General features: G+C 49.6%; 1 protein-coding gene across 8 annotated transcripts in view; it reads left to right on the forward strand.

The window, feature by feature from the left end:
• Positions 1-25,263, forward strand: part of CRB2 (crumbs cell polarity complex component 2) — a 54,067-nt gene that overhangs the window by 22,089 nt on the left and 6,715 nt on the right. For all 8 annotated transcript variants that reach the window (XM_063409874.1, XM_063409877.1, XM_063409875.1 and 5 more), the window contains 9 exons: positions 7,752-8,438; positions 10,126-10,321; positions 10,728-10,867; positions 11,327-11,509; positions 12,323-12,436; positions 20,702-21,640; positions 22,425-22,981; positions 23,810-23,975; positions 24,380-25,247. In XM_063409874.1, the coding sequence (XP_063265944.1) occupies positions 7,934-8,438; positions 10,126-10,321; positions 10,728-10,867; positions 11,327-11,509; positions 12,323-12,436; positions 20,702-21,640; positions 22,425-22,981; positions 23,810-23,975; positions 24,380-25,247 (3,668 nt within the window). In that variant the 5' untranslated portion in view covers positions 7,752-7,933. The remainder of the gene's footprint in view (positions 1-7,751; positions 8,439-10,125; positions 10,322-10,727; positions 10,868-11,326; positions 11,510-12,322; positions 12,437-20,701; positions 21,641-22,424; positions 22,982-23,809; positions 23,976-24,379; positions 25,248-25,263) is intronic.

Consider the following 25,263-nt stretch of genomic DNA (forward strand, 5'->3'; position numbering starts at 1 on the left):
ACTGGTCTCCTTATCCTGCCCTCGGCACTGCCGGGCCCCTTACCTGGAGGTGCCAGTCAGGTTTGGTTTCTACTGGGCAAGTACAGGTGTGATCCACGACATGAAAAAATGGATGTAAAATATGGGGAACATTGAGAAAATGCACTCAGAGCCTTTTCTCTGCTTGTGTCTGCTGAACACCACACTTGGCATTTTCTTGCATTACTGGGTGATGTTTATGTAATTTTGAGATCTGCAGCTTTTCAGCTTTTTCAGCTTTTCCTCTGACTCCCCAGCAGTCTCTTCTTTTCCTTCTGAAGTCTCTCAAGATTTTTGTTGCTCCGACCACCTCAGACCATGAATGCCAAAATATGCGGTGATTTTTGTCCTTTTTTTTTTTTTTTTTTTTTTTTTTTTTTTTTTTTTTTCTTTCTCTTCCTTTTACCAGCTTCTTTGTCTGGTAGCTTTGCTCCAAGTGCCTGGAATTCCTCTGGCCACAGGGAAGCAGCAGGACTGTCTTTTGTATCTAGTAACCATAGCTACTGGTTTGGAGTGTGAGGCAATGATGGCAGCTTTGTGCTGGGCAGAGGCAGGGCCGGCTGCACGGAGGGATCCCCGCGCGTGGCTCCGGGGTTTGTGCTCCTTGCCACTGCCCTTGGGGCTTTTCCCTCCCGGAGGAAGCTCTTCTCTGGGGCTCTGATTTCCTGAGAACGTGGCCTTCTGTTGAGTGCAGGTGGATGACTCTTCTTGCTGGAGCCAGCAGGGCTCCAGGGAAGTGCTGATTTTCATAGTCTTTCCACCTACTCCTGTTCTGCAAGGGGAATTCTGCCAGCTTTTAACTGGAGTGAACGGTGCTATTTAGGTAGCACTTGTAGGTTTTTAAGGCCATAAAGAAATGTCTTTTCTTGCCCTTATAAACCATATCACTACTTCTTTTATTTCTAATTAACTGAGTCTGAATGTCATTGAAGCAGAGAGTGCCGAAGCTACTTGTTCAAAATTTTTGTGGCAATTCTGAGAGTGCAGAATGGTGCAGTCTGTACCCATGAGAGCATCCTGCAGGCACTCACTGTCTCCTTGTTAGAAAGAAACCCCTGAGGGGCCAGGTGCAGGCTCTGCCTGTGACTCCCCTTTTACTGCTGCTGCTGTGTCATGGGAACACAACGGAATAGCTCCCAGCTAATTCCTTGTCTTTAAATGAGATTCTGGAGGACAGAAGGTGTGTCTCCTCTCTTCTGTTCCCACAGTTCCCACCGGTGAGCAGGCACAGGAATTCACATACCTCTGGCCTGGAAGGTGCTTTGGACACCTGCTGAGGGACAGCATGTGCAAGACAAACCTTTTTTGCTATCAGCCCTAATGCCAGCTCTTGAGATTAGCTCAGACATAGGGACAGTTCAAGGCTTCCTTCAAAACTGGGGAGCAAACAAACCCAATCTTCCCAGCTGTTTGGTTCATTGTCAGTATATTTAAATACAAATTGGAAATTAAAGCCTGTGACTCACTCTGGTGAGCTGAATTCACAGGAAAGTCCCTGTCCCTGTGTTTGATCTGTGGAAATGGCTGAGAGATCAGAGAATGTGTGAAACATGAAGGTCAGCTTGGAGGAGTGTTTATTAAGGGAAAATACTGGGGTGTCCTGAGCAGAAGATCAAAGATTTACTGTGGCAATACATTCAATGCTGTCATAAACCAGGGATTGGTAGCTCCTGTCTTCCTCCCAGTTCTATGATAATAGAAGTTGCACCTTCAAATGTGCAGTAAAACAGTGAGCGGATAATGAACACAAGCTAGCTGGCTTGTTCTGTGCTGAGAATGAGTTCAATTCCCTGAAGTGGTATTTCTGACTAATGCTGTTAATGCCTTGGGCCACGATGTTGGCACTGCTGGGCCCCGTGGATGGGTGCCCACTGCTTGGCACTTTTTAGCAATTCACTGGGCAAGCTGGGGGGCAGAGAGCCAGGAATCACCCTCCTCCTTCTTGGAGGAGATAAATACTCTGCATATTTCACAAGAAGAACCTGAGCCACACTTCTTGTGCCTGAATGAATGAAAGTCTAGGTCTAGGCCTTTGTAAATTCTATATAAATATTTTACAGCAGTAGACTGTGTACATATATCTGTCATTAAAAACTCTGTTACATCACAAACTTTGTATACAAATGTGGTGTGGAATTTGTTGGTCTCCAGTAACAGTAAAGAGAAACAATGTCAGAAGCAGTCAGAGAAGTGATGGACGTACAGTATCTGGGTAAAACTGTAATCTGGCCTGTGTGCAGGGCCGTGAGGAGATGTCTTAAAGTTGGTATCCAAGGTGGTATTTGGCTTGTGTGTTTAACCTGCCAAAACTCTTCAAGAGACATCAAAGTCATGGATAGTGAGGCTCTTTTTAAAACTGACTTTTCCAAAAGACACTCTTGGTAGCTGTCACAAGTGCCACTACTGTGTTAAACAGGACAGGGAATGCAGGTTATGGAATATTTTGGTCTAGGTGAAATATCACTGCCAATTATTAGCACGTCATGAGCTTGTCAGCAGGCTCAGAGAGTTTCAGGCTGTGTTTTCTGGTGCTGGTATTACTCAGAACAGATGCTTAGCTCAGGTCTGGATAGAAAGGTTTTAATCTCTGTGTCAAGAAAGAAATGGGGCTTGTAAAACCCTAGGGGTGTGTGAAGCCACCTGAAAAGGCCTTGTACCCTCCCTGAAAAGGTACATGGAAGGTGCTTCCTGAAGAAGGATTTGGTTTTGTCCTGCCATTCCATTCCATAGCTGTCCTTCCAAAGTGAGCTGGGGTGGGGAAGAGAGAGAGCGAATGTGAAAGCCCCATTTCCCTTTCTGGTTGTGTGAATCCTGGGAACAGGCCAAAGTGTGTCCCCTTTCACTAATCCTTTACACTGACCAGGATAGGGAAAGATCAGCAGAGGTCAGCAGGGATTTACTAATATAAGCACATGCCTTCCTGTTGTCATGGAGACCTAACTCTCATTCCTTTATTCAGAGTTTATTTAGTAGTTGTGTTGCTCTGAATCCCTTCTGGTGGGTGGGTTCCCTTTCTACCCTTGGCCTCAGGATCCTTCTCCCTTTGAGGTGTGCCGGGATGAGCAGCAGGAGCACAGCCTGACTGGTGGGAATTGCCCCAGGCTGGGGTTTGACCAGTTGTGGTTTTGCAAATTGGATATCCCTCAAGCTCTGTTACTGCTGTGCAGCTGGGACCTGTGGTGCCCTGGGAATCCTGCTCTTGATTGTAAACTGGGTTATTTCAGTTATTGTGGTGAGTAGGGCAGGTGAAAAACATCTGAAGGGAGCTTCCATCCTGGCAGCCTGAGTCTCCTGGGAGCTGTGTGTGTGGTTGTGACCATTTTGCACAAGTTCTGCACAGGTACATTTTCATTTTTCACCCAGTGCAGGGCGTGTGCCTGCACAGATATTCAGGGATGGGGATTCCCAGTACCTACTGCTGCCTCTCCTTGGATTTTTTTTCTGTCCTTCAGTCCAGAGTAAACTGTGAGCTGAGAACCCCAATGCTGCCTCTTCCCTGCTGGAATTTTAAGTGATCATTAAGACACCTTTAAGGCAGTTATCAGTGCAGCACTGAGCAGGTTCCACAAGGTCAGGAGTGTCTGTGGATTGACAACATCCATCCTGCATCAGAGTTACCCAAGACTTTGAGAAAACAAACTTGGGAAAAGCAAACCCCCAAAATAGAAGCCAGCGAGTAATGCTAAAGCAGCATCTCCAGTCACAGAAGTAATTGCCTAACTTCTCATTAATTTCTGATTTTTTGTGGTCAAAAGACTTGCTGTTGCAACTTTGACAAGATCACATAGTTCAGGTATAAAGTTTAAGATTATTACAGTCAGTTATTAAAACAGACCCCGGTAATGCAGCTTGGTTGCCCTAAAGTGTTACAAAAGGTCACAAACCTCATTGTTTGGGGGAAATCTTTGTCAGCTACCTTTAAAGTGTAAAACCAGCCCTGTCCTGACAGAGCTCGATGAATGCTTTATATGGGACTCTGGTTGCCTTTGAAGTTCCTCCTAATCCACCCCTAAATGCCTGGAACTGTTCTTCAAAGGAGCTGTGGTCTCCTCCAGTTTCAATTCAGCATAGCCAGGGTGGTATGTCTGTAATACACTTCTAATGGGTTTTTTTCCCTTACAAATATCACTAATTTACATTTTTCTTATGAAGTGTAAAGAAAAACTTCTGAATGTCATTGTTAATGCAGCAGTGACTACTTTGGTGAAAAACTATAAACTCTTGTCATTCAGTGATTTGCTTTACCTGATTTTCACTGTTAATAAAACAGCATAGTCTGAACTACATATTTTCATGGCTCCTATGTTGTGCAGCAGGAAAAGCTCATTTATTCATTTGTCTTATTAGCATTTGGTGCATATTCATGTGCTATTCACATTCATGTATTAATCTATTCCAAAACTGAGAGCAGTAAGTGTATGCACTAGGACTGATGGTTGAAAAGAACAAAATCAGAACTAAAAACATCAGATGTGCTCTTTGTCAAGGCAGATGTTCAGCAGTGCCATGGAAGGAGTATTAGGGTTAGAATATATTCACACAGGGGCTTGTTTTGTCTTTGGAAATATTCCATATTAGCACAGGAGTGCTGGGTACAAGGCAGTGTGTGATACAACTGGGGGCTGGTGCTGTTAGTGTGCCTGAAGCCTCCACTGAGTCAGTCAAACACGTGGGGGAGTTTCTGCCAGCTGCAGTTCACAGAATCATTTGCAGTTATTTAGATAAGTTTCATTTCTTGTGATTTACACCGCAGTGTCCTCAGCCTGCTCCACGCATGCCCTGTGAGCAGTGCTGTGTTACTTCAGGAGATCTGTTCCAGAAAAGGAACATTTTCCTCCAAAATGCTGTCCTGCTGAAGTACATCTGTTAACCAGTGCTACTGTTCATGGTCACAGGGAGTTTTGAGCAGACCCGAGTTCTTCCTGTTCCTTCTCTGCTGTCTGTGGTAGCCAGGAAGGCCTTTGCATTTATTGGTGAAGTTTTGTGTTGTCTGCAGTGAGCTGTACGATGGACCAAAGCAGAGAAGGTATAACAAGGTGTGTCTGTTGTGAAAGAACCTTGGGGAAGGCAGGAAGCAGCAAATGGCTTTGATGTTCAGCTTTATTTGCAAAAAGCATTTGCCTGTGTTCTTCCCATGGAAGCAGAAAGCCAGGCATGAGCCTTGGCAGTGACTCAGCCTGGCTATGCCAGCAGTGCCTGGGGATTCTGTGGAAATGGGAATTTCTTTGCAGATGGAGTGTGCTGCAGCTCCTTCCCACCAGGCACCGGGCTCAGCTCCTTTTTTGTCCCAAACTGTGCTCCTGCCCTCCGGAAAGTGCAGGCTGGGGCCGGTTACTCATTAAGCCTACAAAGGCTCGTATCTCCTGCCTAGTAAAGCTCTTTGCGAATAGTTTCCTGGGCTTCCACTCTAATTGCCACCGAGATTCCAGGCAGATTCCGTCATCCTTGTTTTCTGCCTGACTGGGAATCTGAGAATAAAAGGGTTGATGGCAGAATAATGGGATTGCTGGACAGTGCAGGGCTCAGCAGCGCTCCCCAGCATCACATGAGAGGGGAGGGGAGGGGTGGGCCATGGAGATGATGCTGGGAAGAGAAAGGGCTGCCTAAATCCCTGAGCACCCTCCCTCCCCCAGCAGCACGGCCTCCTGAAAGAAGACTTGGAAACACTACGGTCTTTGGTGGGAGGAATTTGGGGGAGGTCAGGGCAGGGGCAGGCTTTTGTAAACCAGAGTCTCCTGTAAATCCCTTTCAGGCCCTGAAGTCGGTGCCTCCACCTTCAGGTACAAAGAGACCGAGGAGCTGATGGGGCAGAGCTGATAGAGCACCACTGACACAGATTAACTCCTGGGGGTGGATAAAGGTGCACCAGAGCAAGGCAAACGTGACCAAAACTGGGCCAGGATAGCGCTGGCACCAGCGAGAGGACGGGGAGTCAGCGGGGGAGCGATGCTGAGGTGTGTGATCCTGGCGGGTCCTTAGCATGGAGCATGGCAGGCTAAAGCAGCTTTCCTCACAGAGCAGGGAGGGCTGAGGGAGCTGCAGGGGTTTGGGATCCTGCCCTGTCTCCACCTGCAGCTTTGTGGGGCTTACAGAGGCCTGTCACTGCCTGGGCCACAGCTACAGAGAGGGCAGCAGAAAGGGTGAAGAGCTGCTTGCCCAAAGGCTTCGAGTGATGGCTTGGCTTCCAGCACCAGGGAAGGCTGCATTGTCTCACCAGTAGCAATTTCTCAGATACCATTTGCTCCTTCATGAGCTTTATCTCTGCTTTGAGACCATTTTTCATAGACATTTTCCAAACATCTGCTATGTAGTTGTTTGCAGAGTTACTTTCACGTTTGGGTGTTTCGTAACACTCACGCAGGAATCAGGCTGGGATATCTCTAGCACACAGCTTCTCTCTTATTTGTCTTGGAACTGAGCAGAATGAAAAGCTCTGATCTCAGAAGGCCACAATGGGATGAGGTGCTAATGACTGCTGCCTTTGTGGAAGTCGGAGTTCTCTGTTTCCACTGCCTTTGTCCCTTTATTCTATTTTTGGTTGGTTTATGTCTTTTGGAAAGTGCTTAATTGTGGCATTGAATCCAGGACATATATCCTAATTCTAACATAAAGGCTGTTATCTCCTGTCCCCTGGACTGTCCTGCCCCTTGGCCAGTCTGCCCCTTGTTTCACAAAGTAAATTTAAAACTTCTTTTAGAAAAGAAATGAAGATTCCTCCTATTATTCCATTCTGCTCTATTTTGAAATAGCTACGTTGAACATTTTTTTTAATATTGTGTATCCTACGTAGTCTCATTTATATGAACTAAATTTGCAGTTCAGTGGTCATGTCCCATCACATTTCCGGATGGTGGAGTTGCTTAATGGGGCAAGAGCCTTTTAAACACTGCCTTTGTGGGGACAGCAGGGCGTTGTGGCTCTGTGTGAATTAACTGATCACATCCAAATGTCCCCGGATTTAGGGGAATCTGCTCTCAACATTAGTTCTGGTATCTGTTGTTAGAGGGGTGTTTTGGCTCAGCAGGTACTGATCCAAAATGCCATCAGCACGGAGATCTCAGCAGTCTCTGCTCCTCCTTGCTAAAAATGTCCTGCTGTGTAAATTTACATGTCCAGCATGAGGAGAGGGTGAGGGTCACTGGTAATCAACCTGAGCTGCCTGATGTAATCAGAGACTCTGTGAAATGTGCCCCTTTGGAGTTTGCCTTGGTTATTTATGGGAGCATCTTCAAATCACTTCTGGAGAAGCTGAGGAAAAATTGTATCCCCAGAAGGAGCAGCTGGGACATACAGAGCTGCAGCCAATAGCTGAACTCGTCCTGCCTCTCTGGATTTCCAGGCACAAATGCTGTGCCCTGCCAGTGAAAGGGGTCATGGAATTTTACACTAAGTTAATCTTGTGAATGGATTTAAGGTGATATGTGTCACTGTTCTCAAAGTGATTCATGGATGAATAAGCACAAGTAAATAGTTGGTTTGTGAGTGTCTCCTAAAGTATCAGGTACCTGGTTACCCAAATTGGCAAGAGTTTCCTGATTAGCACCAAATGAAGGGCTGTTGTCTTCTTTATAGTAAATGTTTGATTCTCCACTATCATCCTCATCTCCTGGCTAGCACAGCCCTTTGGAATGTGGAATTCAGGTGGGCAATCTCCGAGCTGCATGTGGGGATTGGCAGAACTTTATTCTGTAGGGCTACAAATACTGACTAACAAAAAGTCTCTTGTGTCACAGGAACTTCATACTCTGAAAATGACAGAAATGGCTGTTCCTCGTCCCCGTGTGAGAATGGGGGGAGCTGTAAGGATTTGGAAGTGGGTTACCAGTGCACCTGCCCTGTGGAGCCTTTAGCCTACGTAGGTGTAAACTGTGAACTCCTCTACGATGCTTGCACTGACCATCAGTGTCCTGCCCACATGAGCTGCAGCCGCACTCCAGGACTGCTGGAATACCGCTGTGTGTGCGCCCCCGGCTCTGCGGGCGCTGCCTGTGCCGGCGTTGATGAGTGTGAGAGCAGCCCTTGCACAGACCCTCGCTTTGAGTGTGTGGACAGCCCCAGCGGGTACAGCTGTAGGTGCCGGCGGGGCTGCGGGGCAGAGAGCTCCGCGTGCTCCAGCCAGCCCTGCCTGAACAACGGCACGTGTGTGGAGGCTGCGGGCGGCTACCGCTGCCTCTGCCCGCCCGGCTTCAGCGGGGACACGTGCGCGGACGACGTCGACGAGTGCGCGTCGGGGCCGTGCAGGAACGGGGCCATCTGCAGGGACAGGGCGGGCGAGTACAGCTGCTTCTGCGTGCCCGGCTTCCAGGGCTCCCACTGCGAGATCGACATCGACGAGTGCGCGTCCCGGCCCTGCCGCAACCACGGCACCTGCCTCAACCACATGGACCGCTACGAGTGCCGCTGTGCGCCCGGATACGCAGGTACGGCCTGCCCTGCTGCCTCGCTGCCTCGTGAGCCTCTCTGTCCCCAGCGTCTGCCCATGGCTCTCAGCACTGCTGCAGGGCTGCTGGCAGCAGCTTCCAGGCACTGCTCGAGGCCTTGAACTCACCGTGCGTGAGGCGTGGTGCAGGTGTTGAGAGACAGGGATCCAAGAGAGGAGTGTCTGAGACTGCAGTGCCAGGCACAAGGTGCCTGTGAGCCGTTCTCAGCATGAAATTAAGGGAGATAACATAAAAAGATACTTATCATCAGGAAATGGATACTTATTGTTTCCAGGTATAACTTAGCTCTGCCAACCTGGCCTGTAGTTCCTTGTCCTGCCCAGCAGGATTTTTCCAAGGGAAGTACTTGTTTTTTGTAAAAAAGTGTCTTTTAGCTGGAGATTTTCAATTCTTTCCTGCCTGGCGAATGTTTATTTGGCTATGATTTAAATGTTTCTCTGTTGTGCATGTGTGCTGATGGTGACTCAGAGAGGAATCCACACCTGTGAGCTGTGTGTGAGGGAGGCAGTGGGGGCTCTCCTTCCCCCAGCCCTGCTTATTGGAGTGGAATGGAGTGGAATGTGTCCATGTCTGCCTGGTACTGCCTTGCACATGAACTTTCTCAGCCATCCTCCCGTTCACAGTCTGAAGTGTTTAAGGAGCTGGGTTGCTGTGAAGGAATGCTGCTGATTACCAGTGGAATGAGGAGAAGTTACAACATCAGGAATGTAGTTCCTGATGCTGACTCACTCTGATAAAAATGAAGAGAGATGAAGGAGAAATAAGACAGAATTTCTATGTGGGCCCTAAGGTTACTGGTGATTTTGAGTGTCAAGCATAGTTCTGTCTTTGCAAATCAGTTTCTTTTTTTATCTTTATGCTGAATCCTCAATTCAGGATTGTGGGATTCCCTGCCAAAGCAGAGATAAAGTGACCCAGGCAGCTGGAGGAGTTTGTTGTGCCTCCAGTTATTCTGATGTCAAACATGAGGTTTAGCCTTGGGATTTAGCTCTTCATCCAGAGGTTTGAGCACTATTGGCTGGCAAGGCCAGGCTGTTTCCTGGTGCTTGCAGCTGGAATTTGGGTGAAGGAAGTTCTGTGTGGGTATTGAGGGGTTTGCAGCAGATTAGGGGGCCCACATTCCGCCAGGATTAGGATGGCCATGCCCACTCTGTGGGGAGCCTTCGCCAGGGAGGGCAGATTGGATGGATCGATAGGTGCCACTGTGATGTGGAAGGTTTGGAGGTGATGCCAGGCCACAGGCAGCTCCGAGAGGTGGAATATAAATAAGATAATTGCATAGAAATCTTTCATGAGGTCTTGTTCTGTCAGGGAGGCTGGGACTTTGTACCAAACAGGTGTTACTTGCTGTGACCAGTAGTGGAGCTAACGTTGTATTTTTAAGAGCATTTTCCAATAAAATCACCTCCTAACGTCAGGTATCACTGTGGCCAGTGTTTGGTACTACTTTAGTGCTTTTTTCCTGGGTATCACAAAGCAAGTTGCAAACAGTCGAAATAAATGGAATTTATTTCTGGAGAAGCAGGTAGAGTTCACTCTGGTAGCCAGGGGGGTCGATAACTGATGACATAACAAGATGACTCGTGTGATTTCATCTCAGAATTCCAGGCAGCACATACACCCTTCTGTGGATTTCTAACACAGATATTTTTGGTTTTTGACAAAGGTGTGAACTGTGATACTGAAATAGATGAATGTGCTTCAGAACCTTGCCAGAATGGGGCCCTGTGCAATGATCACGTTGGGTTCTACACCTGCACCTGTGCACCAGGTTATGGAGGAGCCCAGTGCGAGGTGGACATCAATGAGTGTGAGAGCCAGCCCTGCCAGAGCAATGGGACCTGTCATGACCTCGTCAACAGGTGAGAAACCAGTGGTGGGGGCACTCAGGCACCAGGACTGATCTAAAGGTCTGCTCATGCGGCCTGTGAAAATCAGAGTAGAAAGCTGTGGGAGGAACTGGAGTGTTTTGAACAGTGAGTGGCAGCAGCAATGATTTGTGGCAATAAGGGAGAAGCCTCCTCCCAGCAGCAGAACTCAGGGGTGCTTAAAGGAAGGGAGGAATAAACACAGAGAAGTGCTTTGCAGAGCATGAACAGCACAGGCAACTTCTGAGAACATACCTGTGTGTCTGAATTTACCTGTCCACGGGTAAGGTGGAGCACAAGTGGGTGTGAGCACTGACAGCTGAGCTCTTTTGCCTGTTTCTCGCCCGGGGCTTTGCTGTCCGAGGCAGAGCTGATGCCTTGCTCTGTTTGGTGCCCACAGCTACCGTTGTGACTGCAGTGACACCGGCTTCGAGGGGGCCCACTGCGAGCTGGACATCCTGGAGTGTGCCTCTGACCCCTGCCACAACGGTGCCACGTGCCTGGAGGGAACCAAGGGCTACAGCTGTGCCTGCTGGCCAGGTGGGCTGGGGCTCTGTGCTCCTGTGGTGTGGGGGCTCACAGCCATGGGCAGCATGTGCTTGATTGCTGTGTTGAAGAAGTAGGGAATTAATGATCATACTGCATGGCTCCCTGTGAGATTTCCTTGTCTGGAACAGTGAGGCTGCACTGCTGCCCTTTACAGGTCATCCCAAAATCCAGCTGACCTGCAAAAATCACCCTGATTCTCAACCATAAAACTTTCTTTCTGTTTTCTGCCATTTTCCATAATGAGTTCCTCTACCATGAGGTGATGCTTTCCTGCAAATTGATGATTTTGGCTCCTGTATTTGACACAGTGGAGAAAGTAAAGGGCCGGGAGACTCCCTGCTAGAGGAGCTACAGATCCGGAGTTGTGTTCTCCCTTTGAGTCAGCCAGAGCAGTTGTGAGCTGAGCTGCAGTGGAGCTGTGCCCCTGCTGACAGCGCTGTCTCGTGGCAGGTTACACCGGGCAGGCCTGCGAGGAGGACGTGGACGAGTGTGTGACAGAGCCCTGCCACAACGGCGGCCTGTGCCTGCAGCGCTCCAACCCGGCCCACTACGGGACACAGCCCCTCTTCCCCAGCACCTTCAGCCACAGCCAGGCCGCTGGCTTCGTGTGCCAGTGCCTGCCAGGCTTCACAGGTGAGCTGCACTGAAATGTTCCTCCTGTCCGCACTGGGTGCTGCTGCATGGGAGCGGAGCAGTGCCACCTCTGCCACAGGCATCTCTGAGGACTGCTGCTGGCAGCCTGCTGCATCGGGAATGTGCTTCTGCTCCCACTGCAGGCAGCTCAATGTCAGTCCCTGGCCAAGCTGTCTCCAGCCCGTGCCCTTCCCCATGCTGCCAGGAGTGCCCTCTGGCTGTGCAGGTGCCAGGGTGTTTTCCCTTTTCTGTGCATATGGCAGAATTCATCCTTAGGGAGAGCTCTGGAATTCCTCACCAGAGGAAGCTAATTCCCTGGAGTCACAGATTATTATTCTAGGTGTTTTCTTGGTGAGACCAGTCTCATGGCAGCAACTGTGTAATCAGAGGAGTTTGTTGGTATGGAGCTCTTGGAGCTAGAAACTCTGTAGATGCTCCACTGAAATATCACCCTTTCCATGGACTGGAGATATGTGTAAAATGCTGCATTTAACAGCTAGGGAGAATCCCTAGTGGGAAGGCATAAACAAGGATATTTTATTATTTTATGAGAGAAATATGAGTGTTTGGTCCACTATTAGACAGATAGGAATGGTTCAGAAGTTCTGACCTCACCAGTGTTTGACACTGGAAAATCATTTCATACTTCATTTACCCCCGTTGTTCCATGCTGGTCTTTGTGTGCCAGTGCCTGCAGAGACATGCTAGACTTCAAGAAGTTCTTTTGCATTTTTAGGTGAAAGAAAGTTGTCGTTTTTGTTTCCCTGCTGCACAAGTGCCCTTCAGAGGTGTGTTTGTGTTTTCACTGTGCAGGGGAGACCTGCTTCACCAACATCGACGAGTGCGAGTCGCAGCCCTGCCAGAACGGAGGGCTCTGCCAGGACCTGGTGAACGGCTTCCTCTGCCAGTGCCCGCCTGGTTATTCAGGTACCCTGGGGAAGGGGGGCTGCAGCCGGATCCTTCTGGCTGCCTGATGCTGAGCTGCTGCATTGCTGCCTGGCTGCAGCATTGCAGGGTGGGAGGGCAGGACTGGGCTGGGCTGGCAGTGTGCAGCAGGATGTCTGTCTGCAGTTCAGGGCATCTGAACTGCAGAGAGTCTGTGAGAGCAGAGTATCCAGGGCATCTGTATCCCGAGTGAAAGTTACCTGGGAGAGCTGTGCTTTGTATACATGCAGGAAATATATCGAAAACCAGCCTTCAAGTGGAAGAAGGGATGTTCAACGTTCTGGTTGTCACAGGTTGTACTGGTGTAACAGATTGGCTCACCAGCACACCAGCATCTGTGAAACATCTCCTTTCACTAACACCCTGGGATGATAAGAGCCAGCCTTTTTTGGCTGAAAGCAGTGATCTGCTATGTTAGGAGGTCAAAAGGTCTTTGTGATGTGAGCAAAGGAAGGAAAGAATTCCCTCTGTTTACAAGGGAATGAGGAGTCTGGGTTCTTCCCCAAATGCCCTGCCTGACACTAAGGGTTCAGTCTGCTGCTTGAGAATCTGGGAGATGGTGAATGTCAGCCCTGCTGGGAAGATCCACTGCTAACTGCTACCAACCCTCACCTTTCTTTAAAATATTCATTCTCAGTCTTCTTCATCTTTAAATTCCACATGTGTGGGGCAGTTTAACACCAGAGTAGTTTGTAAGAAGGGTGATCCCAGCACAATCCTGGATTTCTGGATTTGAGATGAGGGTAACTTCTCCACAGTGTTACCAGGCTGCCATCTCGTGGGAAAAAGAAGCCAGAAGAAAACCCTGGCCCTTAACTTGCAGCAGCAGGTAACAACATTCCAGAGACTCTCCCAGGCCTTATGGCATGGGAAAACTTTCTGTTTTCCTTCTGTGGTTACAGTGGTTGGGCTGTGTTGGTTTAATTCTGCCCAACTTTCCTGGGAAGACCTATTACTTTCATTCCCAGAATGTAAAATCAGCTTCTAGTTAAGACCTTCTGTAACAGGGCTGAATTATTTGTGGGGTTTTCTGGCCTACCTCATTTGCTAATTTAGGCCAGATTAAGAAATATTTGCTTTTGTAGATGAGACCTTTGAAAATCAGCTTTTATCTAAGCTTGTTATTGCTGCTTTCTCAGGCAGTTACAGTGCTGTATTCTAACTGAGATCTTGTCCAAAAAGATGATTTAAAGTTTATCCTTCTTGTCAGAATTCCTACTCACATCTGTGCCCTGTTCTCTTTTCCTCCTGCAGTGCCCCAGCACCCTCACAGAGCTCAGAATTTCATTGTGCTTTGCCAAGCTGCAGATCTGTTTAATCCTTTCCAATTCTTAGCGTGCTCATGGGCAGAAAAGCTGACAGAAACACAGGCTGATGGGCAAAGGAGTGCTAGAGTTCATTCTGTTGCATCAAATTTGGGTTCATTAATACTTGAAGGGGATTAGAAGCAGGTTGCTCTTCTGGATATTGCTTTTGGTGAAGGACTTTGTCTCAGCTGAGGTAGTTCTGACACATTAACACAGCGAAAGGCTGGGAGCAGCCTGTGAGATCAGTGAGTGCGTGTGGAGGAGTGAAGCTGACAGGGAAATAATAGCAATTAATCTCCCCTCCTTTGTCAATTAATCCCAGTACAGTCATGCTGGGTAAACAGCTTATTACTTCATATTAGGATCACAGAACAACTTTGTGAAGCTTCCCATAATGTTTCTCTTCAAAACACATTTCTGTGGCAGCTTAGGTCTGCCATGAACTTGGGTTTAAGCTGCCTCCACTGATTAAAGTGAACTTGCTACTCTGATGAGGAATGCTTTCTTGGGGCGGCAGAGGCTCCTTCTGTGTGTTTGCTTCAGCCTGAGGAATTTGGGGAGTGTTGGGATAACAATGCAAGTCAGGAGAAATTCTTTCTTTGCAAATTAACCGCCTCACTGCTGTCTCAGTGTAGTGCAGGTAGATGAACCTTCTCTCTGAAGTGGAGTTGCAAATGTGGTACTCATTTCTGAGAACAATACAACAGGTCCTGAAGAGTCTGTTCAGTGCAGGTTTGTGCTTTAGCAGAGGATATAGGTACCCTGAGAGGATACAAGAAGTATGAACCAAAAGATTGCATGGGTACTGAATGAAGTGCGCAGGAGAGGGAATCTTCGTGCTCTTGGAAATGATGTCAACTGCTCAAGAGACAAAGCAGATCAGGAAAAGTCCGTCTTCTAGGGGAAAAGAAAACCCAAAAAATAAATTCTTCATTGAATTTTTTTTCAAAAATGGTTTCAGTCCATCAGGTATTTACTAGGCATTAGGTTAGGCCTGGACAAGCAAAAAACACCTCCATTTGACATGGGCACTGATTTTTAACCTGCAAAAATGTTATCACTGAAGTTGGGATCGTTCATTGTTTAAAAACTCTGGGATGGCCCGAGTGCTGCCCCTGGAGCTCAGGCTGTGCCCGGCCAGGGGGGGCCGTGTCCTGCAGCAGGGCCTGTGGCAGGGGCACCCCGGGAGGGGCTGAGCTCGCTGCCACCGCACACATCCAGCCCGGGGCACGGCACCCTGTGATCATGGGGACACTCTGAGGTTTCTGCACAGCCTGAGGAACGCTGCTGCTTTCATGAGAAATCACAAGCTGGTGTGGTGTGAATGTGTCCCGCTGTAATTGGAGGGCTTATTGACCACCTCACTTTGTTCAGCCATAATGTCTTTGTCTCCTTAAAGAAGTAGAAACCTTGTGTGCAGCAGCTATAAATGGTGACTCTGTGAGGGTACCAGCCCAGATCAAATGGGCTTGAATTCCTGGGTCATGGGTCAGGAAATAAATGGGAGATTCTTCTTCCTTCTAACCACCTCTGGGTAGATTTAATTTTTTTGTGCAGGTATTTCTTAAGTCAGATTTGTTTTAGAGACGGAGCCTCTAGAGCAAGGGCAGCTAAAAGGTTAAGATAGTAAAGAGATTAGAGGCCTGTTCCACCTTCAGCCAAATCCCTTTTGGTAAATATAGCTGAAGGGAGCCAGGCAGCACTTGGTGAGGCTGCCCCCTTCCCTTGTGCCCCACGTCTCCTCTCCCTGCTGGGTCACAGCTCCACGTTAATCAGACCTTTTGACTTCACCTGATCAGAAGGCTGCGGGTGCTGCAGTCAGAGCCTGCTTGTGCCTGGTGCCAGGTGAGAGCAGGGTCTGTGCTGGGGGCTTTGCGTGTGATGGATTTCCAGGCAGCAGTGGCCAGGTAGACTCTGTGTGTGTCTGTGGAGATAAATGTGTGGGTGCATAAACCAAAATGGGCGTCTTTTTGAAGACGTTGAATGTTCTGCAGTCTTCACAGTTGTTACACTTTATTGTTGCAGCAGTGGCTGAGTGTGCACAACTGCCTGTTTGTTTTCTCCTCAACAATAACAGAAGGCTCAGAGTAGCTAACAGAGATAATGTTCCAAATCTGTGCTGGGATAGGTCTGTGGCTATCTGAGAAGTTTTGACTCCAAACAAACACTCACCATGTCCCTCCCACTTCAAGTATCTGTAAAAGTGACTGGCATGTTTGGATTCAGTAAAATTACGAAAGTGAAATAGCTAGAGGAGTTGTTGGAATGCTTTTTTTTAATATCTTAGCGATACTGCTAATGGAGATTCCAGACACTGACATGTGGGAGGTTTTGTTTGCTTGGACCTGACATTGATACAAACAGAGACTCCCAAGTTTGGGGAAAAGCTCCCAGATAACATTTCTTCACAGAAATAAGAAACTTCTCTGGGTCCTTACAACACAAAAACACAATTTAGCCTCCAGAAATTTTATAATATGAAAGTAACTACACTGAAAAACAAAACACAAGCAAACTCCAGAACCATAGAGGAAAAAGGAGACTGCAACAGCTGAGTTAATATTGGTGGCTAATGAGGAAAGAGAGAATTTTGATTGTGCATTGCCATATCTGCACATTCAACATAGTGCAGGGAATTTCCTCCCATCCAGTTTGACTTCAGAGAAACAGATCATGGTCATTAAAACCTGAGACTTTTCTTAGTGAATACAGCAGAGTGGAAATGTCTGTGCTCACAGATCCCTGGAACAGGGCACAGGGAGGAGAAAAACTGACCCTGATTCCCTCCGTGGTAATGTGCAGCAGGGCCCAGGTTCATCTGCATTTGGAACTCCCCTTGTTCCTATGGTTTAGATATTGCTCAATGGTGGAAATACAGCTTTTTGGCTTAGCCTATAAGAAGAACGTTTTGGCCTTACTCATGGAATTTGGCAGGTCCACCTGGAGCGCAGCGAGGGCAGGAGTTTGTCTCTTGGCTTGCCGTGCTGAGCCGCGGCTGTGGGCACTGCGGCCCTGCGGGAGGATCTGCTGGGAGCACATTCCTGGTGTCAGCACGGACAGGGGCCAGCTGGGAGGGTCAGAGCCGGCCTGGATTAGACCTGGCGCAGGGCAGGGCTCTGCTCGCCGGCTCTGCGCTCCAATCCCTTCTCGTGTGACTGGCACCGGCGAGCGCCTGCACACGCTGCCCCCTCAGCCCGGCCTTTTTTGTCATCCCTCCCCCCTTCACCCCCATTTTTTTTCCCTTTACTGCCACCAATGTCCACAAGGAGTCGGCCATGAAATCTGTGCTGATTGGCGTGATCCTGAAGGGAATTTTTCTGCTGGCAGGTAATGAGACGTGTCCAGTGCTTGCAGAGTGTCCTGCTGCGTGTGTGCCTGCCCGGGGCAGGGGGCTGGCCGTGTGGGGAGTGGTGGCCGGAGGCATGAGGAGGAACCAGAACTGATTAGAAAGGAGGAATGGTTTTATTTTGAAGAGACCTAAAGTTTTGTTTTGGAAACTTTAAGGTGAGGAATTTCCTTGCTGCCCGGCTGTGGCTGACACTCCGCAGTGCCTGTGCTGCAGTTGTGCCCTGCAGTGCCAGAGCTGTTCCAGGCTCCGGCTCTGTGCCCAGGTGAGCTCTGCACACACAGGAGCCTCCCGGCTGTGTCTGGGAAATGCTGGCTTTGCTTTCTGCTGACGTTTTTGCACTTTTCAGTTCTCCTGTATTGATTGAAAGCTGCCTTATTGAGGAGTAGCTGTTGTGGCTGTAACTCAGGACAGGCCCTGTGGTGGGCAGTGCCTTCCCCAGCCCCAGCAGCGCGGTGGGAGAGCGGCAGAGCTGGGGTTGCCATGGAAATGGCAGTAATTGTGCAAATATGATTGTGTCGGGCCCGTTTGTGGCGGCTAATTCTCTGCCTACCCCCTCTCCCTCCCTCCTTTTTCCTTTTGATAATCATAATACAATCCCTAATTAGGATGCAGCAGGGAAAGGTCGTTAGGAATTCACTGCCTTACTGAGAGGGCAAGGCGGTGCTGGCTGGGCAGCCCCGCTGAACTCCCGTGTTTCAAGGAATAGACCTTGCCCTTCAAGGTTTTTTGATATCTGACAGCTAAATTAGAATATTTCGCTTAATTTGTGCTTATTCTTTTAACATTTTATGTATCTGTTGAAGTATATGATTCTTACACCGTATGCAATGAATCTTTGCGTGTAAAGCAGCCAGTAAATCATTCCCTCCTTTCAGGCAGGGGTGAGCTGTGTGGATTTAATCACACTTGCATTTACAAAACAGGACTGTTCCCACCACAGCGGTAACACTCTGAACGTGGTGAGGGATTTGTATTTGAATATTTGAATAAAATACTGGAGGCTGTGAAAGCTCAGCCACTTCTGAGTGTTTCTGGCCAGCCCCTGTGGGTTGGTGGCTTGAGATTGTTACCTCAGACACTGCTGAATTAAGGGAATGTTTGAAATCCTTGACTCCAGATAGCAGCCTTTGAATACCACTACTCTGATGTTCAGATAACAAGTTCCACTGCTTTGCTATTGTTAGTCTTTAACTAGATAAGGAGCTCATTAAACGTTTGAAAGTCTCCTAATGGTGTAATGAATCAGTTTGGTTGCTTTTACTATTGATGGCTCAAACAAAAGTAAACATTTCAGTTATGAAATTTAGAGGGAACAGAGGAGACTACTACATGTTTACAAGGAGAATAACTTGGTTTTGTTACTTGTTTTTGTCGAACAGAGTCATGTCCCCCAATTTATTTTTTTAAATAAACCTGAAAAGGGATGCCTGTGCTGCTCTTACAAAAACCAATTAGTGTTGAACAACTTCTTAATATCCACTTCCCAGTGGGTCTGCAAAGACACAGCTGTCTGTGTCTTGGAGAAGATTGGAAGAACAGATATCCAGGAAATGATCTGTACTTTTGGAAACTGTAGTGATGTAGCTCCAGTTAACTGCTTAATAAGTCTTCCAGGAAATAAAATTACCATTAGCCAGATTTTTAGAACTCTTGTGCAATGTCCTTTTCACCCATTTCAAACAAATAATCTAAGAAATCAAAGCAGCTGCATCCCATGGGAAAGCCTGGTGTTCAATCAGCCACCAGCCTGGGGCTGTGCACCCCCTTGGGGACAAATGTCCCGCCTGGTGTGAGGCACTGGGGTCTGTGGGCAGGAACAGCCCAGGCAGGTGCTCCTGCTGCTGTGCCACCAGAGCTGGGACCTGCTAGGCTGGGAATGTGGAATGGGAAAATGGGCCTCTGCCTCCCAGCCTTCTCAGAAATGCAGAAATTCACGGCATCTCTCCTTTTGTTATCTAAACCAATGTTATCTTCCCCTCACTGCCTTGGTAAATATCAGCTACTGTGATGTGAAACAGCATCTCCAGGGTTTGGGACTATACCAAACCTGTCTTTCCTTATTCAACAGCCTCTCCCCTTAAATCTGACTGCAGACCTGCTTCCTGCAGCTTGGAGAGCCCTCCAAGAAAACCACTCCACACAGTTATACTGCTCTGCTGATTTTTGCTAGCTGTGATTGAAGCCTTCTCCCAAACTGGGACTCTCCAGGCCCAGTGATATGCCTTATACTGTTTATTCCAACATTTCCTTCACAGCTTTGTGCTGCAATCTTAATTCTGTCCCTGCCGTTTCCTTGCTGCCAAGCCCAGCAGTAAGAGGAAAAGGGCTGTGCTGGGGTGGTGAAGCTCCTGTTGCTCACAGAACAGCCCTGGCACATCTGGAAAATGCAGAATTAGAACCTTGCATTTCTCTCTCAGTGCTTCCCAGAGCTCTGTCCCTACACTGGCACAATAGGACAGTTTGGAGCTAGAAGCTGGTGCTCATCTCTCTGCAGAGCTCAGGGGACAAACCATCTTTGCAGATATTCAAGAACTTGTATCTTTGCTAAGTTTTTATTTTTAATAGCTCATCAAGTCCAGCTCCAGTGCTCATGATGCCCCATCTCCCCTCATCTCTCTGCCCCAGGCAGCTCTCTAATCTCTTTGACATGCACATTCTGTCTAGTGGCTTTTCTTTACAAATGTCCTTTGTGTTTTGATTCCCCTCCTTTGTGTGTGAATTCCTTCTTTTTCTTCCTGCTGCCCTCGTTGTGCTTGCTGGCTGGATCGGGTGTAATGCTATTAGATTGGGATAATCCATGCTTGGTTTATCTGTGGGACTGTCTCTGAAGATTAGTGAAAAGCAGTGTTACAGGCTAGCTAAAGTGAACTGGTTCAGGGCTCTTCTGTCAGTCTGGGATGCTCAGGAAAATGACAGCAGATTTCCATTAGCCAGATTTGGTAATTGCCTTGAGCCCCTTGGGATCCATGTGCTGCCAGGAGACACAGCAGGGCCTCACCCAGTGCATTTCTGCAGGACTGGGCAGAGCTGAAATCAGCTTAGTGCCAGCACGGCACACTGCCTGTGGAGCATCTTCCACAGCGTTTGTTGTTTGCTGATGAATTGGGTTTTGAGAGTTTTACAACTGGGGGGTTGTCTTGGAATTTTAATTTCTTTAACTGAGGCTTTCCAGTGACTTCCCATTTTACTGCTGTCTGCAGCACTGGTGCCTGGAACATGCTCCATTTAGATCTGCAGACCTACCTGGCCTTTCAACATACCAAATCTATTAACACAAAAGCATAAATTCCTTCTCTGTGCTGTTTTGGTCCCTCCATACCTTCTGCACATTGACCGCCGGTGGGGTTTGGGCTTGGGACAGGACAGCAGTTGGTGGGGATTTGGGCTGACGGCCAAAGCTCTATAAATAGCACCTGGGAGGACACAGAAGTTTGGTTTTCTTGCTCTGGCATCATCAGCAGGACCCTGAGTGAGCGTGGGGCTCCTTGCTGGCAGCTGCTCCCTGGAGAGAGCTGGGGAGGGCTGTGCCTGCAGGCTCTGGGAGGAGTCCCAGTCCCACAGTGAGATCCCATCTCCGAATCTCTTTTGCAGGTCTGGAATGTGCTGTTAACATCAATGAGTGTGAGGAGGGTCCCTGCAAGAACGGAGCTGTGTGTGAGGATGGCATTGCTGACTATTCCTGCCACTGTGTCCCTGGCCAGGACGGCGTCACGTGGGGAGGGAAGAACTGCTCTGTGCAGCTCACCGGGTGCCAGACGCACGACTGCCAGAACGAGGCCTTGTGCATCCCAACCTACCAAGCTGAGAGCCACGGCCACCTGTGCCAGTGCCAGCCTGGCTTCTATGATGCCACGTGCTCAACACCAACAACGTTTTCCTTTGCTTCCAGAGGGCATCTCCTCCTTGAGCTGCCCGAGAGCAGTGAGGGCGGGAGGGGCGCGGGAGGAGCCAGCGTGTCCCTGCGCTTCCGCACCACTCTGCCCAGCGCGCTCCTTTTTTACCGAGGCCGCGAGGCCGAGTACTTGTTCCTGGAGCTCGTGGATGGCACCCTGCACGCAGAGCTGAAGAGGGAGGAGGTCGGGTACCCGCTGTTCCTAGAGGGGCTGAGAGTGGACGATGGTCAGTGGCATAAGGTGGAAGTTGCTGTGCAAAGCACGGTGCAGCTGAAGCTCTGGCACGGCTCTTGTGAGGCCGGGCTCTGCCTGCAGAGCTCTCCTGTCCCACCGGGCACTGCTTTGATCCCACAAGCCTTCCTGAACCTGTATCTCGGAGGCGCTGAGGATCCAATGGCCAACAACACAGGGAGCCAGCAAGGCTTTGTGGGCTGCCTGCAAGACCTGCAGGTGGACGCTGAGGCCGTGCTGCCGGCGCAGCTGGCGCTGGGGGCGCCGTCCCCGGCGCGGCCGGGCTGCGAGCGCACCGAGTGGTGCCTGTCCCAGCCCTGCCTCCACGGAGGGCTCTGCGTGGACCTGTGGGCCACCTTCAGGTGTGACTGTGCCAGGCCCTACGGGGGCCCAGCTTGCTCGTACGGTAAGTGCCAGGGATTGACACCTGCAGCTCCACAGGTACTGCAGAAGCTTTGGATGTTAGCTCTGGAAACAGGACTTTCTATTTGACCGGGGGGAAAAATAAAGCAAAAGCCTCTGAGAATAAAATTCTCATTGATCTCTTTGCTGTTGCTTGCTCCTGCAGGAGTGACTGTCAGTTTTGTGGTGCAGGTTACTCCTGGTAGAGCCAGAGGCTGTGACTTCACCTTTGTAACAGATCTGTGTGAATGCAGGGGAGCAGGGAAGTTGTTTTACTGTGAAGAGTTGATCTTGAGCTTCTGAGTTGAGGATGAATAGGAATGTATTACTTTATAGATAAACTAGAATGTTAAAGGAAGCCCTTTGACAATTTTGAGTTAAAATCATATCTATTTGCATTTTTTGCTCCTGCAAGTATTAGTATTGGGGTTTTTTTCAACTCTTCTGAGCCCTAAATGTGGCATGTACTGCTGTTACCAAATTTACAAATTTTAAAAGCAACTCTCTATCTAAAAAGTCCTTGAGTAAATCTGCTGGATTGAGGAGGGCTCTGCTACACCTATATTTCACTCTCATGCTACTTGGCTGCTTGAATTTGTGCCCTCCGGGGGAAGCAAGGACACATTGACCTGCTTAGTGTCACAGACCTGTGGGGAGGAGCATCGTTACCCTGGCACATGTGGAAAACGTTGAGAAGAAGCATTTGCCGTATTCCTGAGGAGCTGCATCCCCGTGCCAGCTGCATTCCCTGTATCTCTGAGCTGAAGTCTGTTTCTTTTCTCTTCCAGAGCACCCAGCAGCAACCTTTGGCCTAGAGAATTCCACCAGCTTTGCCTCTTTGACGCTTTCTGAGAGCCTTGGTGCAGATTTCAACCTCTCGTTTTTCCTGCGGAGCCGGAAGCCCGAGGGTTTGTTACTGCAGCTCTGCAATGGGACAGGCCCCTGCCTCACCCTGTGCCTGAGGGGTGGCCAGCTCAGCATAGGGACGTCACCCACAGACACCGTCACCCTTCCGGGGAATGTGGTCGATGGGAGGAGACATTTGGTGGCCCTGTCTTTCCAGGGAGGCTCTGTAGGTGCTCTGCAGTCAGACTCCTTTGTGGGGCTGGGGCAGCTGCCAGCACCAGCCCTGGGCGCTGGCTCTGAGGTGTTTATCGGGGGACACCCGAACCCCGCCAGTGCCGAGCCCTGGGGGGGACACTTCAAGGGCTGTTTGCAGGACATCCAACTCAACAGCCACCAGATCCAGTTCTTCCAGGTGGAGAACAACAGTTTGCCAGAGGAACTCAATAGGACTCAAACTGGAAATCTTGTCAATGGCTGCATCTCTGATGACACCTGCAAGGTTTGTGCTGTGTCTTGTTTGTCTCTGTGTGCAGGGTTTGTTGTGGTTCTGTTATTACACAGAACTCTGACTGCTGCGGATACCAGAAAGAGGAGAAGTTTTTTTGTGATGTATTTGAGGAAGAATGGTTCTCTGTGCTCCCACCTCACTCAGTATGCTACAGATGATTTAAACACTGCGTTTTCTCAAGCTCTCCTGTAGTTTTTGTGATTTTAGAACTTGGCCAGTGGCCTTTGTGCTGCTCATCTCCACTTTGCTGAGCCCACAGAGGTTCCAGACTCCCCTCCCTAACCTGTAACCTTGCCAGCCCCTCCCTTCATCCTGTTCCAACTGCACAACAACCTCTTCCCCAGGAATCTGCCACTTCCACAGCACAAGGAAGGAGCTGTGCCCTTGGATCAGAGCCTGGCTCTCCTCTGTGCCACACCTGGTGATGGGAGGCCATACCCCTGATCTCATCCTTCTTGCTATGGGGCTCTGAAGATTGTCACACCTGTGGTGTCAGGAGTGTCCTTCTGGTGACAGCACCTTGTGAGCTGCAGGGGAGCATCACAGTTTGTTTCATCTGTTCCTCACCTGTGCTTTTGTGCCTTGTTCTTTGCTGGAGTTCCTGTTGGTCAGTGCTGGACACAGAGGGGAGCAGGGGCTCAGGAATTTCTTGTACAGAGACCCCTGTGCTTCCCTCACTGCTCGAGTCACAGTTCTGTTTTGCTCCTCTCTTGATTCAAATGCTGCTTGTGCTCATCTTCATTGTCACAATTCTACCAAACTCTCTTAGACCTCAGCATGAATTACTCTGCCCCTAAATTCCCCTGTTTTGTTTTTCAGTCTGAGCCATGTCAGAATGGTGGCAGATGCATTGTCACTTGGAATGATTTCCATTGCAGCTGTCCAGCAAATTTCACTGGGAAATTTTGTGAGGAGAAGGTGTGGTGTGAAAGTGACCCATGTTCTGAAGCCACCACCTGCGTAGACGTTGTGGCAGGATACGTGTGTAAGTTCTGTTCTGCTCGGGTGTTGGTAAAGTTCCCCCGGTTCCCTGTCTGTGCTCAATATTCCCGGTCTGTGTGTTGAAACAATACGAGCACATGCTGCAGGAGGGACAGCAGTGGTGCCCAGGTGCACACAGCTGCGGGCAGCACGGGCTCCCCGGGCTTGCCCCGGGTGAGACAGAGCACAGCTGAGGAGTAAAAATTGCAGCCTAAGAGCTGGGTATTATTACAGGAGGTGCAGTTGTAAACAGGAAGAGCTTTAAGGCTGCCAGCAGCTCTCCTGTAATCCTGCTCACACTAAGCTTAGGGGTTCTTAGGGAGAGAACCTGCCAGGGCTGTGCCATTGGTCTGGCTCCAACAGGACACCATCTTTGAAATCCCTCGTGCTCTCCCCCTTTATTTATAGGTCTGGCTAATGCAACATTTCATGGTTACGCTGCCATAGAATTTACTGCCAACACGTCAGTGACCAGAACTCTGAGCAGCCTCCACGTGGACTTCAGAACCAGAGATGAAGATGCTGTTTTGCTTCGGGCTGTGGAGGAGGTGGATTCCCTGCAGGTAGCCATTAAGAATTCCTCCCTGCTTGTTGACATCAGGAGCGGGAACAGCGTGGAGGGTGTCACCTTCCTGAGCGCACAGCCCGTCACGGACGGGGCCTGGCACAGCGTCTCCGTGTCCATGGAGGAGCCGGCCGCGCCCTCGTCCCGCTGGCTGCTGCGCCTGGACGCGTCGGTGAACGTGACTCTGCCGGGACACGCCGGCAACCTGGACTTCCTCAAGAACGACGCCCTGGTCGTCGTGGCCGAGAATTTCACCGGCTGCCTGGGCCGGGTGCAGATCGGGGGGATCTTCCTGCCCTTCCTGGCGCACCGGCCGTACCCGCAGCCCGAGCAGTTCCAGCAGGCCGGCGCGGGCAGCGTCCAGCTGGGCTGCTCCGGGGCCGACGTGTGCGCCTCCAGCCCCTGCCTCAACGACGGCGCCTGCGAGGACCTGTTCAACGCCTTCCGCTGCGGCTGCAGCGCGGGCTGGGCCGGGCAGCGCTGCGAGGCCAACGTCGATGACTGCCAGCCCAGCCCCTGCGTGCACGGGGACTGCGTGGATGCCGTGGCGGATTTCCAGTGCGAGTGCTTCCGGGGCTTCATCGGGAAACGGTGCGACATCAACGTGGACGACTGCGTGCGGCACCAGTGCCTGAACGGAGCCACCTGCGTCGACGGCGTTTACGGGTACTCCTGCAAGTGCCCCCCTCAGTACTCCGGGCCTCGCTGCGAGTAAGTGCCACGGCTG

This window comes from Prinia subflava, chromosome 12 (assembly GCF_021018805.1).
Source record: "Prinia subflava isolate CZ2003 ecotype Zambia chromosome 12, Cam_Psub_1.2, whole genome shotgun sequence".
Taxonomy (NCBI): domain Eukaryota; kingdom Metazoa; phylum Chordata; class Aves; order Passeriformes; family Cisticolidae; genus Prinia; species Prinia subflava.